This window comes from Saimiri boliviensis, chromosome 1, assembly GCF_048565385.1.
Source record: "Saimiri boliviensis isolate mSaiBol1 chromosome 1, mSaiBol1.pri, whole genome shotgun sequence".
Classification (NCBI taxonomy): Eukaryota; Metazoa; Chordata; class Mammalia; order Primates; family Cebidae; genus Saimiri; species Saimiri boliviensis.
In genome coordinates this window covers 67,257,647-67,271,251 of record NC_133449.1, presented here as the reverse complement: position 1 = coordinate 67,271,251, position 13,605 = coordinate 67,257,647, and the positions used below count along the sequence as shown (strand labels likewise).

At 47.3% G+C, this 13,605-nt stretch overlaps 1 protein-coding gene across 4 annotated transcripts in view; it reads right to left on the bottom strand.

Moving 5' to 3' along the window:
• ADD2 (adducin 2) overlaps positions 1–13,605 on the bottom strand; it is a 114,250-nt gene that overhangs the window by 45,190 nt on the left and 55,455 nt on the right. For all 4 annotated transcript variants that reach the window (XM_003922645.3, XM_039475035.2, XM_074398611.1 and 1 more), the window contains exons 2-4: positions 10,835–10,953; positions 4,043–4,259; positions 2,133–2,271 (exon numbers count right to left, since the gene is read on the bottom strand). In XM_003922645.3, the coding sequence (XP_003922694.1) occupies positions 2,133–2,271; positions 4,043–4,225 (322 nt within the window). In that variant the 5' untranslated portion in view covers positions 4,226–4,259; positions 10,835–10,953. The remainder of the gene's footprint in view (positions 1–2,132; positions 2,272–4,042; positions 4,260–10,834; positions 10,954–13,605) is intronic.

Below are 13,605 nucleotides of genomic sequence, written 5' to 3'. Positions count from 1 at the left end.
ACAAATTTCCCTACAGAGCTTACATTCTAATATAAAATTATAAATTTACAAATTCTTCACCAAATCAACTTATTCATTTAATGTAATCCCAAAAGGAATTTTTAAGGTCAGTGGGGGGACTTGACAAAACAATTCTAAAGTTTGTTTTTTGTTTTTTCTTTTTTGAGACGGAATCTTGCTCTGTGGCTCAGGCTGGAGTACAGTGGCACAATCTGGGCTCACTACAACTTCTACCTCCAGGGTCCAAGAAATTCTCCTTCCTCTGCCTCCCAAGTAGCTGGGATCACAGGCATGCACCACCATGCCCGGCTAACTTGTGTATTTTAGTAGAGACAGGGTTTCACCATGCTGGCCTGGCTGGTCTCAAACTCCTGACCTCACGTGATCCACCTGCTGCAGCCTCCCAAATTGCTGGGATTATAGCCATGAGCCACTGTGCCTGGCCTAAAGTTATTTTAAAGAATAAACCTGTACAAACAGTTGAGGAAAAATGAGAAATGCATAATTAAGGGTATTTGTCCCATCAGATGATAAAACATGGGAAATGCATTTCTAAGCATGCAATCAACAGCAGAATGCACAAAGGAAAATTGCAATGGTTTCCACAACACAGAAACTAAAGAATTCTACAAGACAAAAAAAAAAAAAAAAAAAATGCCATGAACAGAACTAAAAGACAAAGGAGAAACTGGGGGGGGGGGGGAACACAGTATATTTGACTGACAATAGAGAAACAGCTTTACTTTATAAAAATGTAAACATCTCTAAAAAATATAATACACTAATAGGAAAATAGGCAAAGGATGTAAAAGGCAATTTACTATTAAAAGAAAATCAGGGCCGGGCTCAGTGGCTCACGTCTGTAATGCTAACACTTTGGGAGGCTGAGGTGGATGGAGCCCTTGAACCCAGAAGTTTCAAACCAGCCTGGGCAACATGGTGAAACCCTGCCTCCACAAAAAATACAAAAATCAGCTGGGCGTGGTGGTGCATGCCTGTGGTCCCAGCTACTTGGTAGCAGAAAGAAATTGAGCGAGAAAGAGAAAGGAGGAAAATCATGTCCAATATGTATGTGAAAATATATAATATATCCAACCTCATCAGTAGTCAAATAAATGCACATTAAAACACAAGGTACTATTTGTCACCTACTAAATCAGGAGGATGAAACAAATGGTAATATACACTGTGGACCAGGGTAAAGGAAATGGGCACTCTACTGCATTGCTGTTGGGAACATAAATTGGATCCATTTGGAGAGAGGACGTAATCTGCCATTATACATTAAAGTCTTTAAAATATGTGTGCATATACTTCAATTCAGCAATTCTACTTCTAGTAATTTATCTTAATAATCATGGATATAATCTCAGGTTTATTTACAAGGATGTTGATTGCATTGTTGCTCCTAACAGAAAAAGTTGGAAATAACCTAAAAGTCCAATAATGGGAAATTGATTAAATAGCATGTATCCACCAAAAATTAAATTACAGAACCATATTTTATATGATTACATTTATATAATCACATAAGCAATGTGTTTTCATAATCTATTTATGTTAAGAAAAAAAGGACTGGAAGGATATATATTCATCAAAGTATTAAGAATAGTAATTTGAGGGCTTTAAGAATACAGTATAGTTATTTCTGGTTCCCTTTCTTGGTTATTTTCAGTTTTTAGCCATAATCCTGTATTAATCTTATTGAGGGGAAGTATTTTTTGATGCTTGTTTCATAAATGTTATGGGCAGAGCGTAACAGCCCAGGAAGGTGGCTTCCCACATAGCCCTGGCTGGCTCCTCTCAGCCCTCATCTATGGAGTCAGGTTGGACTGTCTAGTGGGGCATGGAGACACAGGCTTCAGTAGTCTCCTCTCATGCACGGAAGTCACCCCACCCCTCTCATTCCTGGCATCAGGGGTAATTCTTCTGTGGACATTTAATTTGCAACAACATCAGTGGCAGAGACAGGTACCTCTCTGGCTGCTGCTGAGCTCCCCAAGGCCTGATAATACAACAGGCTGCTTGCTCCGTAGCCTGGCAACCAGATGATTCTTGCTGCTCCTCCCTCTCTTCCCCACCCCACCCTCCCCTCCCATTCTGCTCCTGGCAGCTCCCCAGACACCACATACTCATGGAAGATGTTGGGAAGACTGCGTGGGAGGTGCTGGCCATGAAGTCCGCGATCTGCCGCAGGGCCCAGATGTTGGAGGAGTTGTTCCCCTTCTTCATCTGCTCCTGAATGAGGCCTTCCAGCTCCTCCCTGAAAGACTGAAGCAGGCCCCGAGGTGCTGGTTCCCCCACAGCCTCTCACACAGGACAGTGAGGGTTCCTTGGGCCCAGCTGCCTAACAGTGAGCTCTTCCAAGTGCCCACCCCTTGCCCCTGGGTCAGCTAGGTCAAGGTCATGCTCGAGATCCCTGGTGGCAGGAGACACTGAGCAGTTCCACTAGGACCTCAGGAATTGCTGTATGGGAAGCAACAAAGAAATGCATGGGAATGGATCCTGTGTTCCCTTGCCCTGTGGACAGTAATTCAGATTCTGGGTCCTTTCTGTGTCTATATGAGGCCCAAGACCCCTCCCCACCATCAGCTGTGGTATGGTCGGACTTTAATGAAGGACATTTTTAAGGCAGAACTGAATGGAGGTAGCCACCATCTCTCTCCATTAGTGATGCCTGTGACTCTTTTGGGCCTCAGTTTCCTCATGTGCTTAATGAAATGGTAGGAGGAAGAACAGGAGGATTTGATGACCTCTGAGGTCGCTTCCACTCCTCATGTCCAACTCTAAGCCTGGCTTTTTAGACCACGAAGCCATAAGCAAGGAATCCTGCCCACGAGGTGGCAGGAGAAAGCACTCAGGAGGAAGTGGAGAACCGTGTAGGTGTGTTGGCCAACCTATAAAAGAACAGAAGGAAGCAGGCCCTCCTCCAATCCCTTTTTCCTACCTGAGCCCTGAAATCTGGGCTGCTGCTAACTCTGCCACCTCTCCTAACCCCCTTGCCATCCCTCCTAGCCACACTCTGGGGTTTTCCCAGGGGCTCCTCATCCCAATGCTTTCAGCATCTGCCATATTCCTCCAGGCTCCCCAACACAATATCACCCAGACCTGGGCCCATTCCCTGGAGCTGCTCTGAGCAGCCTGAACATGCACCATGGCTCCCAGCTAGGGCCGCACACAGCTCTTGCACAGGCTCTGGCTCCCTGGAGCCCATGGGGCCAAGGCAGAGTGCTCCCACCTCCTGAGCCCATCCTAGCAAGCACCTAGAGATGCCAACTCTGTCCCTGGGCTTCCCAATCCTTAGGATCATGGGCTGATTCCTGAGGACCCCCCAAGCTCTACCACAGTCATAGCCCTCTTGCCTCCTCAACACCAATCTCCCTCTGCCTTCAGTGGTCTACTGGGCCCATGCTTCAGCCTTCTCAAGGCACTGCCTGCCCAAGGGGGAGCTCTGTGTCCATGCCAGGCAGGGACCAACTGGCCCCAAATCAGGAGTGATCTCGACTTGCCCTCCCATCCGGCACCCCACCCCAAAGGCCTGCTGAGCCCTCCACTCTCCCCAGTTCTTGGAGCTTCCAGACCCTTCTCAGTCCCATGTCATTCATGTCAAAGCTTCATTTGTCCCAACAGAAAGTTCTTACTTCGTGGTGTTCAGTAAAGGGAGCCCCAAGCCCTCCTCCTGGCATCCCTGCTGGTCTCCAGTTTACATGGATTTGTCGTTCATTGTTACAGCTTTCGGTGAGGAGGGAATGGAAGACTGGAAACTGAGGCTCCGAAGGGGCACAGGAAGCTCAGAGGGACTCCTGTCTCAGCCCCACCTCCCCCACCACCGAGCCAAACTGCCGCACACAAGCCAGGTTCTGCCATCCATCAGCTACAAGGGAGAGTCAAGGCCCGGGTGACCAGACCCATCTTGTTCAGTGGGCTTACACTTCTACTGACCCTGAGGAAGGGGAAGAAGAGTTACTCATCTTTTGGGTGGGTGCACCCTGAAGAGCCAGCGCCCCCTGTGCCCTCTCCCGCCCAGGTCGGCCCCACTCACGGGGCTCTGCAGAATCATGGTGACGCGCTTCTTCTGCTCCATCAGGTTGAAATCCTGACGCAGGTCTGCCGCCCGGTTGCGAAGGCGCATGTACTCGGGGTCGTCTTCTGAGAAGCGGTCAAAGTAAGGCTGCTCCTGCGGGGGCGGCGGCGAGGCAGCCTCGGGGACCGTCTCTTCGCTCATTTTCCCGGTGGGTTTGCAATCCTCTCCTGGAACCCTACAGAGAAGGGAAGAGGGTATGCGGTCAGGTAAGAGTAAGCATGCTACCCGCTGGGGTACATGCTTCCCAGAGCACAGGGATGGGTTTGGCTGGATTCTCAGAGGGGTGCGGCTGTTCGTAGGATGGTAAAGGAGGAGCCCAGGGAGGAGGGCAGGACGCCAGCAGCGGCCCGGTATACCTACTATAGGGGCACTGATGTGCATGAGACGAAGTAAAAACATGGGTTCAGGTGTCCACTCCCTTCCCCAACTAGCCAGCCCTGAAATGGTCACTGTTGGCTTGGAGTAGAGCACTCACCAAATGGAAACATGACCTGCAGACCTTCATGAGCACTTCTGTGATGCACACCTACACAGTGGTAAGCTACTTCCTGGAAATTAGTACTGCATCTAAAATGGAAACCCTCTAATAAGGCCCCTCAAAATTTATGGTGGAAAGAACTAATGCATGGTGGGCTTAATACCTAGGTGATGGGTTGATAGGTGCAGCAAACCACCGTGGCACACATTTATCTATGTAACAAACCTGCACATCTTGCACGTGTACCCCAGAACTAAAAATATATATATGGTGGGAAAGTCACAAAAGAACACAACTATTAAACAGGACCTACTAAGACTACTACTAAAAGAGCACAGGATCTACTAAGACATGGGAAACGCTTTGTCCATTGCTTTTCTTGACAACTTAAACTTTGCTCTGGCTCCTGGAAAGGACTTTATTGGTGAATCTGTTTCTGTGAAATGTGTCTTAATGCAGAATCAGATTCTTATTCCAAGTTTAAAAAGAGGTATGCAATTTTATTAATGGAAAACTATTTTCTCTCAAATCCCACTCAACTCATGTTGAGAAACAAAGACTACATAAGGTTTGCAGGGTGCCATGCTGCCCAGCTGCCAGAGCCCCACATGCTGTGTGTAAACCTGCTCCCTGGAGCAAGGACCACGACAGCCTCTGGAGAGTCAAGCTGGGGGAAAGCCGTGGATTTTTTCTAATCAAGCATGCTTTTTAAGATATATGAATGATGAATAAAGAAATGTCTTCTGTTGCTATCTTGGAGCCCTTCTGAAGAGTAAGCCTGCAGTTCCAGGTTTCACCTTATGGCTGTGGGAGTTTGGCCAAGCCAGTCTCCCTCCCTTCTTGTGTCAGCACTGCAAGGCCCTTAAGTCGATGCTATACCCCTTCAACACCCAGGGAAGCCTTACAGAGCATTGGCCTTCTCCCTGCTGGCTGATTCTTTTCTCAGCAGAAGGCAGCATATACTTTGGCTGAACAATAATTAGTTTTTTAACATATGTGTGATACAAATTAAAGAGCATTACAAGGGACCAGGATACCTGAGTTCTCATCCATAACCTGCCACTCCCTTGCTTTACCTCTATGGGCTCCCATCCTCTCAGGTCCTGATCTGCCCTTTGCCCATGACTGGCCAGTCCTGGCTCCCTCCAGCCCTGCTCCAGCAGTCCTATTAGTCCCAGGTACCCTGGATTCTGGCCAGAAGCTCATTACAAAGGAGGCTTTGCTGATGTCCATAGAGCATATTCTTGTCCCTGAGCTGCCTGTAGCCTCTTCTTCCACATTCTATCATAACTCCGCCCTCCACCCTTATAGTCTCTCTGGGTGGGGTAAGGGAGAATAATGCCATAGGTAAGCTTAGAGGACAGTGGGAGGCCATCCCATCAGCCCAGAATATACAGATGGCTTTTTGTTGTTCTTGTTTGCATTCTTCCTTTAGGGGAAAGGTAAACAGTCCGTTCAAGGGAAGACACATGGACAGAGTTCCTCAAGGGTCAGCTGATGGCCTGAATCCTCAGCCCAGAGCAGTGGTTCTCAACCTTGGGTGCACAGTAGCATCACCCGGGGAACTTTAAAAACTATTAAAGCCAGATATTCTAATATAACTAGTCTGAAGTATGACTTGGACATCAGGATTTCCAAAAGCTCCCTAATCCCTAATGAGCAGTCAGTGTTGAAGTATCTATAGTTTAGATGTTAATGGTCGCAACTTATAATGGAAGGTGTCCATTCCAGGTGCTGACCATTTCTAGCAAGTCTGACAAAAGGTGGGACAAAACCTCACATGCCTGACGCTCACACCACAGGCCACTTCCCATAGCTGCCTAGGCCCCTCCTCCCATGCAAACCACCACCTGCCACCACACACTTGCCCTGGGACATGTTAAATTAAGTTTGGCCTAAAGTTGCCTGCTTACATATTTTAAGTGTGGCCTAAGCGTTTCTCCATGTATAGTAAACTGTAACCCAACTTGATATGTAATAGACTGTAACCTACTCTTGCGACAAGTAGCTGAGTCTCAGCCAACCACAGCAGCTGAGTTTCCACCAATCACAGGTGATCAACTATTCAAATCCTGTTCCAGTAAAGCAAACACAAAGCCATAACCAATCCAGCTGTTTCTATATCTCACTTCCATTTTCTGCATGTCACTTTCCTTTTTCTGTTCATAAATGTATCCAACCATGTGACAGCCTCAGAGTCATTCGGAAACCATTCTGGTTCTGAGGGCTCCCCAGTTCCTGAATCATTCTTTGCTCTAACTCTGCTAAGTTTAATTTGTCTAAATTTTTCTTCTAACAAGCAGTGAGAGTGCTCCAAATGCCACCATGGCCTGTTTCGGCAAAGTTGCCAAACCAGGACCTATGATCTTAATCACTCCACTATTTAGTCATCATCTTATGAAAGCCCTTACCTGATCTCCCCCAACCAGTACCACACTTACCAGTGGTGTTGACAGAATATTTGGTAATAGGGGATAGAGATGAAGGGTTGGAGGTAGAGGGAGGGGTCTGCTAGAAGTGGCAGCCAGAAAAACAAAACAAAACAAAACAAAAGATTCTGCAAAGAAAGATTTTGGAACAGATTTAGCAGGCTGCTAGAATGGTTGTAGTTATACATAGTAACATTTAAGTCCAGACCCCTTCCTTTCATCTGAATGGAAAAAGAGTAACTGAGTCAGGGATGTTTCTGGTGGACTTAGCTCTAGACCAGAAAAGTCAGAGACCTGCAATCTTGCCCCTGTCTATCACTGAGTAGCTGCATGGGCTTGGGCAAGTCATTGCCTCTCTCTGGGTCTCACTTTGCCCAGCTCTAAATGAGAAAATGAACCAAATGACCTCTGGGTTCCCTTCCAGCTCTGACACTCTATGATTTATCTGAGTTGGAGACAGATATGTTCATGTAATAAAGGCAGAAGGATGGAGGATCTGGGTTTCCTGGAGCAAGAGACCTTCCCGCTTTCCACCAGTGCCTCTGCCAGAAGTCAGATGCCAAAACAGAAACATCGGCAAAGAACACATGTTAGCCTTGTGGATTCCAGTCAATCCCAAGTGCATAGGGTTAGTTAAGAATATTTCACCTCTATCACGCTCCCGCCCAACCTCATCCCTGGACCTTGAGGATAAGAAGGGAAGACAAAGTCAAACATAATAGGACTACATTGGAGCCACACAGACATGTAGCCCCCACCCATATTCTTCTGGGCAGGCAGCACTGCAGAACAAAATTCTTTCAAAGACATCACCCCATCAAATGTCACCCCTTCTCTGTTTAGTGACTCATCCTAGTAAATTAATTCTCTTTGGCGCTTTCAAAGCCATGAACCTCTGATGTTATTTTTAAAATAGCAACAAGCCACTCCCCTTCCCCAGCGAGTAAACTGGATGTGAGCATATGCATGTGAGCCCCTTGTGCTCCTCGGGAGCTCCAGGTTCCAAGCCACCTGAACTTGCAGCTTCTCTGGGACTGGGATCATTTTGGCCAGCACAGCCTTGTACTGAGCCTTCCTGGCATAAACCATTTTCATCTAGGCAGGAAAAGACTGACCATCTCCCCTTCCCCATGGAGTAGTTGTATTTCCCAGCAACTGGTCTGTGAGGGCTGTGAAATAGCTCTGCCCTCCCTTCTTTGCTCCTTGGTGCAAAGAACCAAGGAGCTCTGGGCCTGATGGTCAGGAGCTCACATCACTATTCCCTAGGGTCTGCTTTCTCTTCTTAGAGCCTAGCCCCAGAGGGTTGCTTCAGAGGTACTCCAATGGGGGTGGTGTAGGACATGGAAACCCTGACTCCATCACCATGACAATAGGGGCTGGGGCTAACCCTTTCGCTTTGTGAACCAGAGGCATCCTTTTATGCTCCTTTCTTCTCTCTCCAAAAAGTTATGTGCAGCATGGCTTAGTGATCAAAAGCACAGACACTGGAACAAGATTATCTGGGTTCAAATCTCAGCTGTGCCACTTATTATCTGTGTAATCTTCAGCTAGTTACTTAACTGCTCTGTGCCTCTAGTTCCCCATATATAAAACAGGACTGTAGCAACTTAACTACTTTGAAAGGTACTTGTGAGGATTAGTGAAGTTAATGTATGCAGAGTATTTAAAACAGGGCTTGGTATACAGCAAGTGCTATTAACTATTTACTCTTATTATGCGTCATTTAGGGGCTCAAATCATCTTAGCATTAGGAATTCAAGTAATGAGAGGCTTGTGATTCAATTATAAGCGGGTGCACACTAAATCACTGTAATTATGTGTTTTAGTCTAAAAAACTAATTCAATCTTGAAGTATAGTGACAAAAAGAAGAACATCCAGAAAAAAACTGAGAATGCCCAGTTTCCCAGCCAAATAATGGGAACATGTCAACCTCAGTGTCACAAAAAAAAGAGCCTAAGCAGGATGCTGAAGATCAGAGGAGACCAGTGTGTGATGCGCCAGGTGTGACATAAGAAAGAATATATCTGGTCTTTGTCCCTGGTTCCTGACACAGAGTTTCAAAAACCTTTGGAATTCCTAAAATGCCCAAAAGACAGTAGGAATGTCTTTTGTTATTCATCATGAGTCCCTTGCAACCAAACCTGAGTTTATACTAATAAGGTGACTTATGATAGGCCCTTAGTTTCAATGCCCTTATAATAGGTCTAGCCACCCAAGAAAACCCAAGCATATGATTAGAAGCCTGTAGCATCAGCTCCACCCCCACCCCCCACCCCCCACTGCTTCCAAAGCAGAGAGAGGGGCTAGAGATTGAGTCCAGACAAGTGGCAAATGATTTAACCACTTATGCCTCTGTAACAAATGCCCCTTGATTTAAGGAAAAAAAAAAATCTGGACACCAGAGTGTGGGGGATCTTCCTGGTTGGGGAGAGTAATGTGCCTGGATTCCACAGGGAGAGAGCACAGAAGCTCTGTGCTCCCCACCTTAGACCCTAACCTACATATGCATCTCTTCCATGTGGGGGTTTCATAGTCGGGCCCTTTGAAATATGATTGCAAGTACCACACTTTCAATGAGTTCTGTCAATCATTCTAATGAATTATTGAATCTCAAGAGGGGTCGCAGGAACTCCCATATTTATAGCTAAGTCAGTTGGAAGTGTGGGTGACTTGGGGACCCCACTTGTGGCTGGTGCCTGAGGTAGGGATAGTCATATTGGAGACCTTGTCCTTTAACTTATAAGAGTTAGCTTGTGTGCCCTTCAACTCAGGGTAGTTCATGTCAGAATTGAATTGAATTGCAGGACAGCCAGCTGATGACAGGGAATTAATTGGTGACATAATATTACCAGGCAACTCTTATTCATGATGTATTTTCACCCCCAGGACCAATCTATGAGGTCAATATTATTGTTCCAGTTTTACTTGAACAAAATAAAGATAAGCCGGGTGCAGTAGTTTATGTTTGCAATCCCAACACTTTGGGAGGCTGAGGCAAGCCAATCACTTGAGGTCAGGAGTTGGAGACCAGCCTGGCCAACATAGTGAAACCCTGCCTCTATTAAAAATACAAAAATTAGCCAGGCATGGTGGCATGCACCTGTAATCCCAGCTACTCAGGAGGCTGAGGCAGGAGAATCGCTTGAACCTGGAAGGCGGAGGTTACAGTGAGCTGAGATCACAACTCTGCACTCCAACCTGGGTGAAAGAGCAATACCCTGTCTCAGAAAAAAAAAAAAAAAAAAAGATAAAGAAACTGAATCTCAAAAAGATTAACAAACTTGCCCAAGGTCACACAGATAACAGTGCAGTCAGGATTTCAACGAAGTTTGTCTCTACCCCCACATCCTGCACTTCTCCACTCCGTCATTCTGTCACAGAACATCTGCTGATCTGCCATGTGAAAGAAGGATTAGGCTGGTTCCCTAGAACCCCAGAGGGCCGAACTAGGAAACTAGGTGGTTGATACAGACAGGCAGATTGCAGCTGAGGGCATGAGTGAGGACTTCCTAAGGGCAGGAGCTGCTCAGTAATGGGAAGGTGAGACAAGCTACCTTGTCAGGTAGGGAGTCCTCTTCGCTGGGAGTCAGAGTGAGCACAGGATGCTGTAGAGGGGCTTCTGTCCTTGCTGAGCCAGGGGTAGGGGGTGAACTAATGACTCTTAAGGTCCTTCAGATTTTATGGTAGCTCTTGTGTCAGCAGGATAAGGGGTGGTCATGGCAATGACCTGAGTGTCTGGAAGCTCATCCTCATGCAAAGGGCCTTTTCTGCACCTCATGTGATCGGCCCAACCAAAAAGTGTGCATCATCCCCATCACCACCAAAAACTACTGCTGACTTACCAGAAGGCTGGCCCAGCGCTGTCCAAGGCTCCTTCCGTTCAGTGCTCAGTCTGCACCCCTCCGCTCCACTCTCAGGGGCGCCAGCCACATCTACACAACCTCAGACATCCACGTGGAAACTGCAAAACACAAACATGACAAGTGTCAGGGCCTTGTCCACACCACCGTGACTCTTCCCCTGATTTATAAGAGCTACTGGGAAATTCTTTAAAGTGAATTTGAAATGCATTTTTATTTTAAAAGCAAATTATGCCTATAAAAATGTAAAGAAAGCTTCATTATCTTTACAATTGGTAATGAAAATTTCTTTTAAAGAGAAGAATTGGAGAATCTATTTGCTGAATGTTGGCTGTCAAGGCCTCCAAGGAAAGAGGCTGCCCTGGCCTGGTGGAGGGTGCAGAACGTGGAACTCCTACACGAGCCCAGAGCAGGGTTGCAAGTTGCTGGGTTGGAAGGCTCTCCCTTCCTGAGACCCCCAAAGCACTTCACTAACAGCTGCTAAACTCACAGATGCTAGTGTGAGTGATGTTTGGATGCAGCCCACGAGGCAGACGCAGCCTAAAGAATATCGCATCCCAGGAAAATGGGAGAGTTTTAGATTTGAACTGGCCGTCCATCGGTAAATTCAAGACAATTTCACGTAGAGTTCGAGGGGAAGAAAGGCCTCCAGCTAATACCTGGATAATAGGTCCTAAAGTACTACTGAAGGAGGAATCTAAAGTTGTTAATACCTTACAAAGTAGGGTGAGTTACTACTCCAAAACTCCTAGGAATCGGGGTCTTTGACACATTGATTGTCAAAATGTTTAAAAATAAAGATAAGTGATGACAAGTGATTGTCTTCCATTTTCACTTGGACATTCTGTTGTTCTGACCCAGAGCTGCTGGGGGCTGTCTCACCCAGGGCTGGCAGCATCCCTGATCACCCCCACCCTACCACCACCTGCCCATGGCTCTGGGCTCACTGACATCTCAGGTCCATCCCTGACCCAATGCTGTCCAGAGTCGAGTCATTCAGAGAGACTCATCCTGCCAATGAGGACAAGGAGAACTCATCTTGGTAGGTACAATGTGCCTGTGGGAGTCCAGGAACCCTGCACACCCACTAAGCCTCAGCCTCCTCCTCAATCCAGCCAAGGGGCCTGGGGCTCAGTGTTTTCATACAGGCTCAGTGCCTAGATGGTCCTCATCTACTTAGGAACTTGCAAGTTGCTCCTAAGAGCAAGACTCTGCGCTCTGCACATCCAGTGCTGGCTAAGGTCCTCCTCCCAGAGGTTCTATTTTTCACTTGAACAGGGTCCCAGCCACCACTAGATACTGACTCTCTCTAGTGGCCTCCCTTCCAGGGCTGGCCTCAGGGTAGGGTTTTCTGATGTATCTCCACTGCCCTCCCTAAGGACCAATGTTGCAGCCTCAAGCACCAGCTTCCTCCCCTTCCCCAGAAGGCCTGAGGCTGCCCTGTGGCCATAACTTCCTAAGATTTAAATTTTCAAAATCTTGGCTATTTTTTGTGTGCAGTAATAGAATTAATCCTTTGTCCCCAGAAGTAGCCTGCACCTTCTTGTAAGGCAGACATTTGCCCCAAGGTAAATATACAGTAAACAAAATAATTCCCATCCCAACTCCCATCACTGCTGAAATCCCCCATCAGAGTGGCGTTCCTTGGGTTGTGGTGTTACCCCCTAATTAAAATGAAAATCGCCCTGAGAGGTATTTGAGGCAATTATATTATCTAGAAACCATTGTCCTGTGGCAATGAAACTGTCTAATCTCTGATGGCAGAGTTGGGCTGACTAGGTCAGGACAGGCACCAGATCAGCAAGTTTTCATGAGAGAAGGGAAGGGAAAGAAAGAGGCCTATTGCCAGGGCTACTCCAGAGAGGCCCTGACACCTACAACAGGGCTGCTGCCCTGGGGGAGCTTAGATGATCCTGGCCAGATAGAACCCTCTGAGCCTGCTGGAGCTGCTGTACCAAGCACAGCATCACCTCTTGTGCAACCTTCAGCTTCCCAGCACATGCTTTGAGAACCTAGCTCTCTCCAGCTTCCAGCCCCCACATCCCTTGAGCAGAGCAAAGATGCAAGGGACAGCATGAACCACGGTACCCCATGTAGTGAAAACAGATGCCTGACACCCCCTGGATGGTTCAGAGAGCAGCAGAGCCACAGCCCCCTCACAGCCACCTGCCCTATGCTCTCCATGTGCAGTCAAGCCGGGCTGCAAGGTGGCAGGAGTTAGGGCAGCGCATTCTAGTCCTTGTTGGCTGCCCACTGCTCTGTGACCCTGGACATTAAAACACTCAGGGGCCTCTGCCTACTCCTGTGTCCTGCAGCCTCTTTAAAAATCAACCTTCAAACAGACCATCACTCCTGTTCACCTCACACCACAGTCTCCCCAGCCAGCCCTTCCTCTCTGCCCCCTACCAACCAGGCATCCCACCATGGGATCCCACCTTGATGCCCTCTTTTTGCCCTGCACATCTAATTGGTCACTAAGGTTTCTGGTTTTATGTCCTAAATATTTCCCCAGCCGGAGCGCCAGGCCCTGAATCATCCCTCCATCTCCCCATCCTTTAATGATCTCTGGTCCACAGTCCTTCCTGGCCCATGCCTGTCACTGCCCTGCTAGAATAAAAACCCATCTTGTCACCAGGAGCAGTGTTCCTTAACCCTTTAAAAAAAAATCCCTGCTTTTTCAGGCAAAATCTAGTCAAACTTAACTTCTATTACCAAAATGGCAGGTATAGTTTTCACATTCTCCAAATATAAAA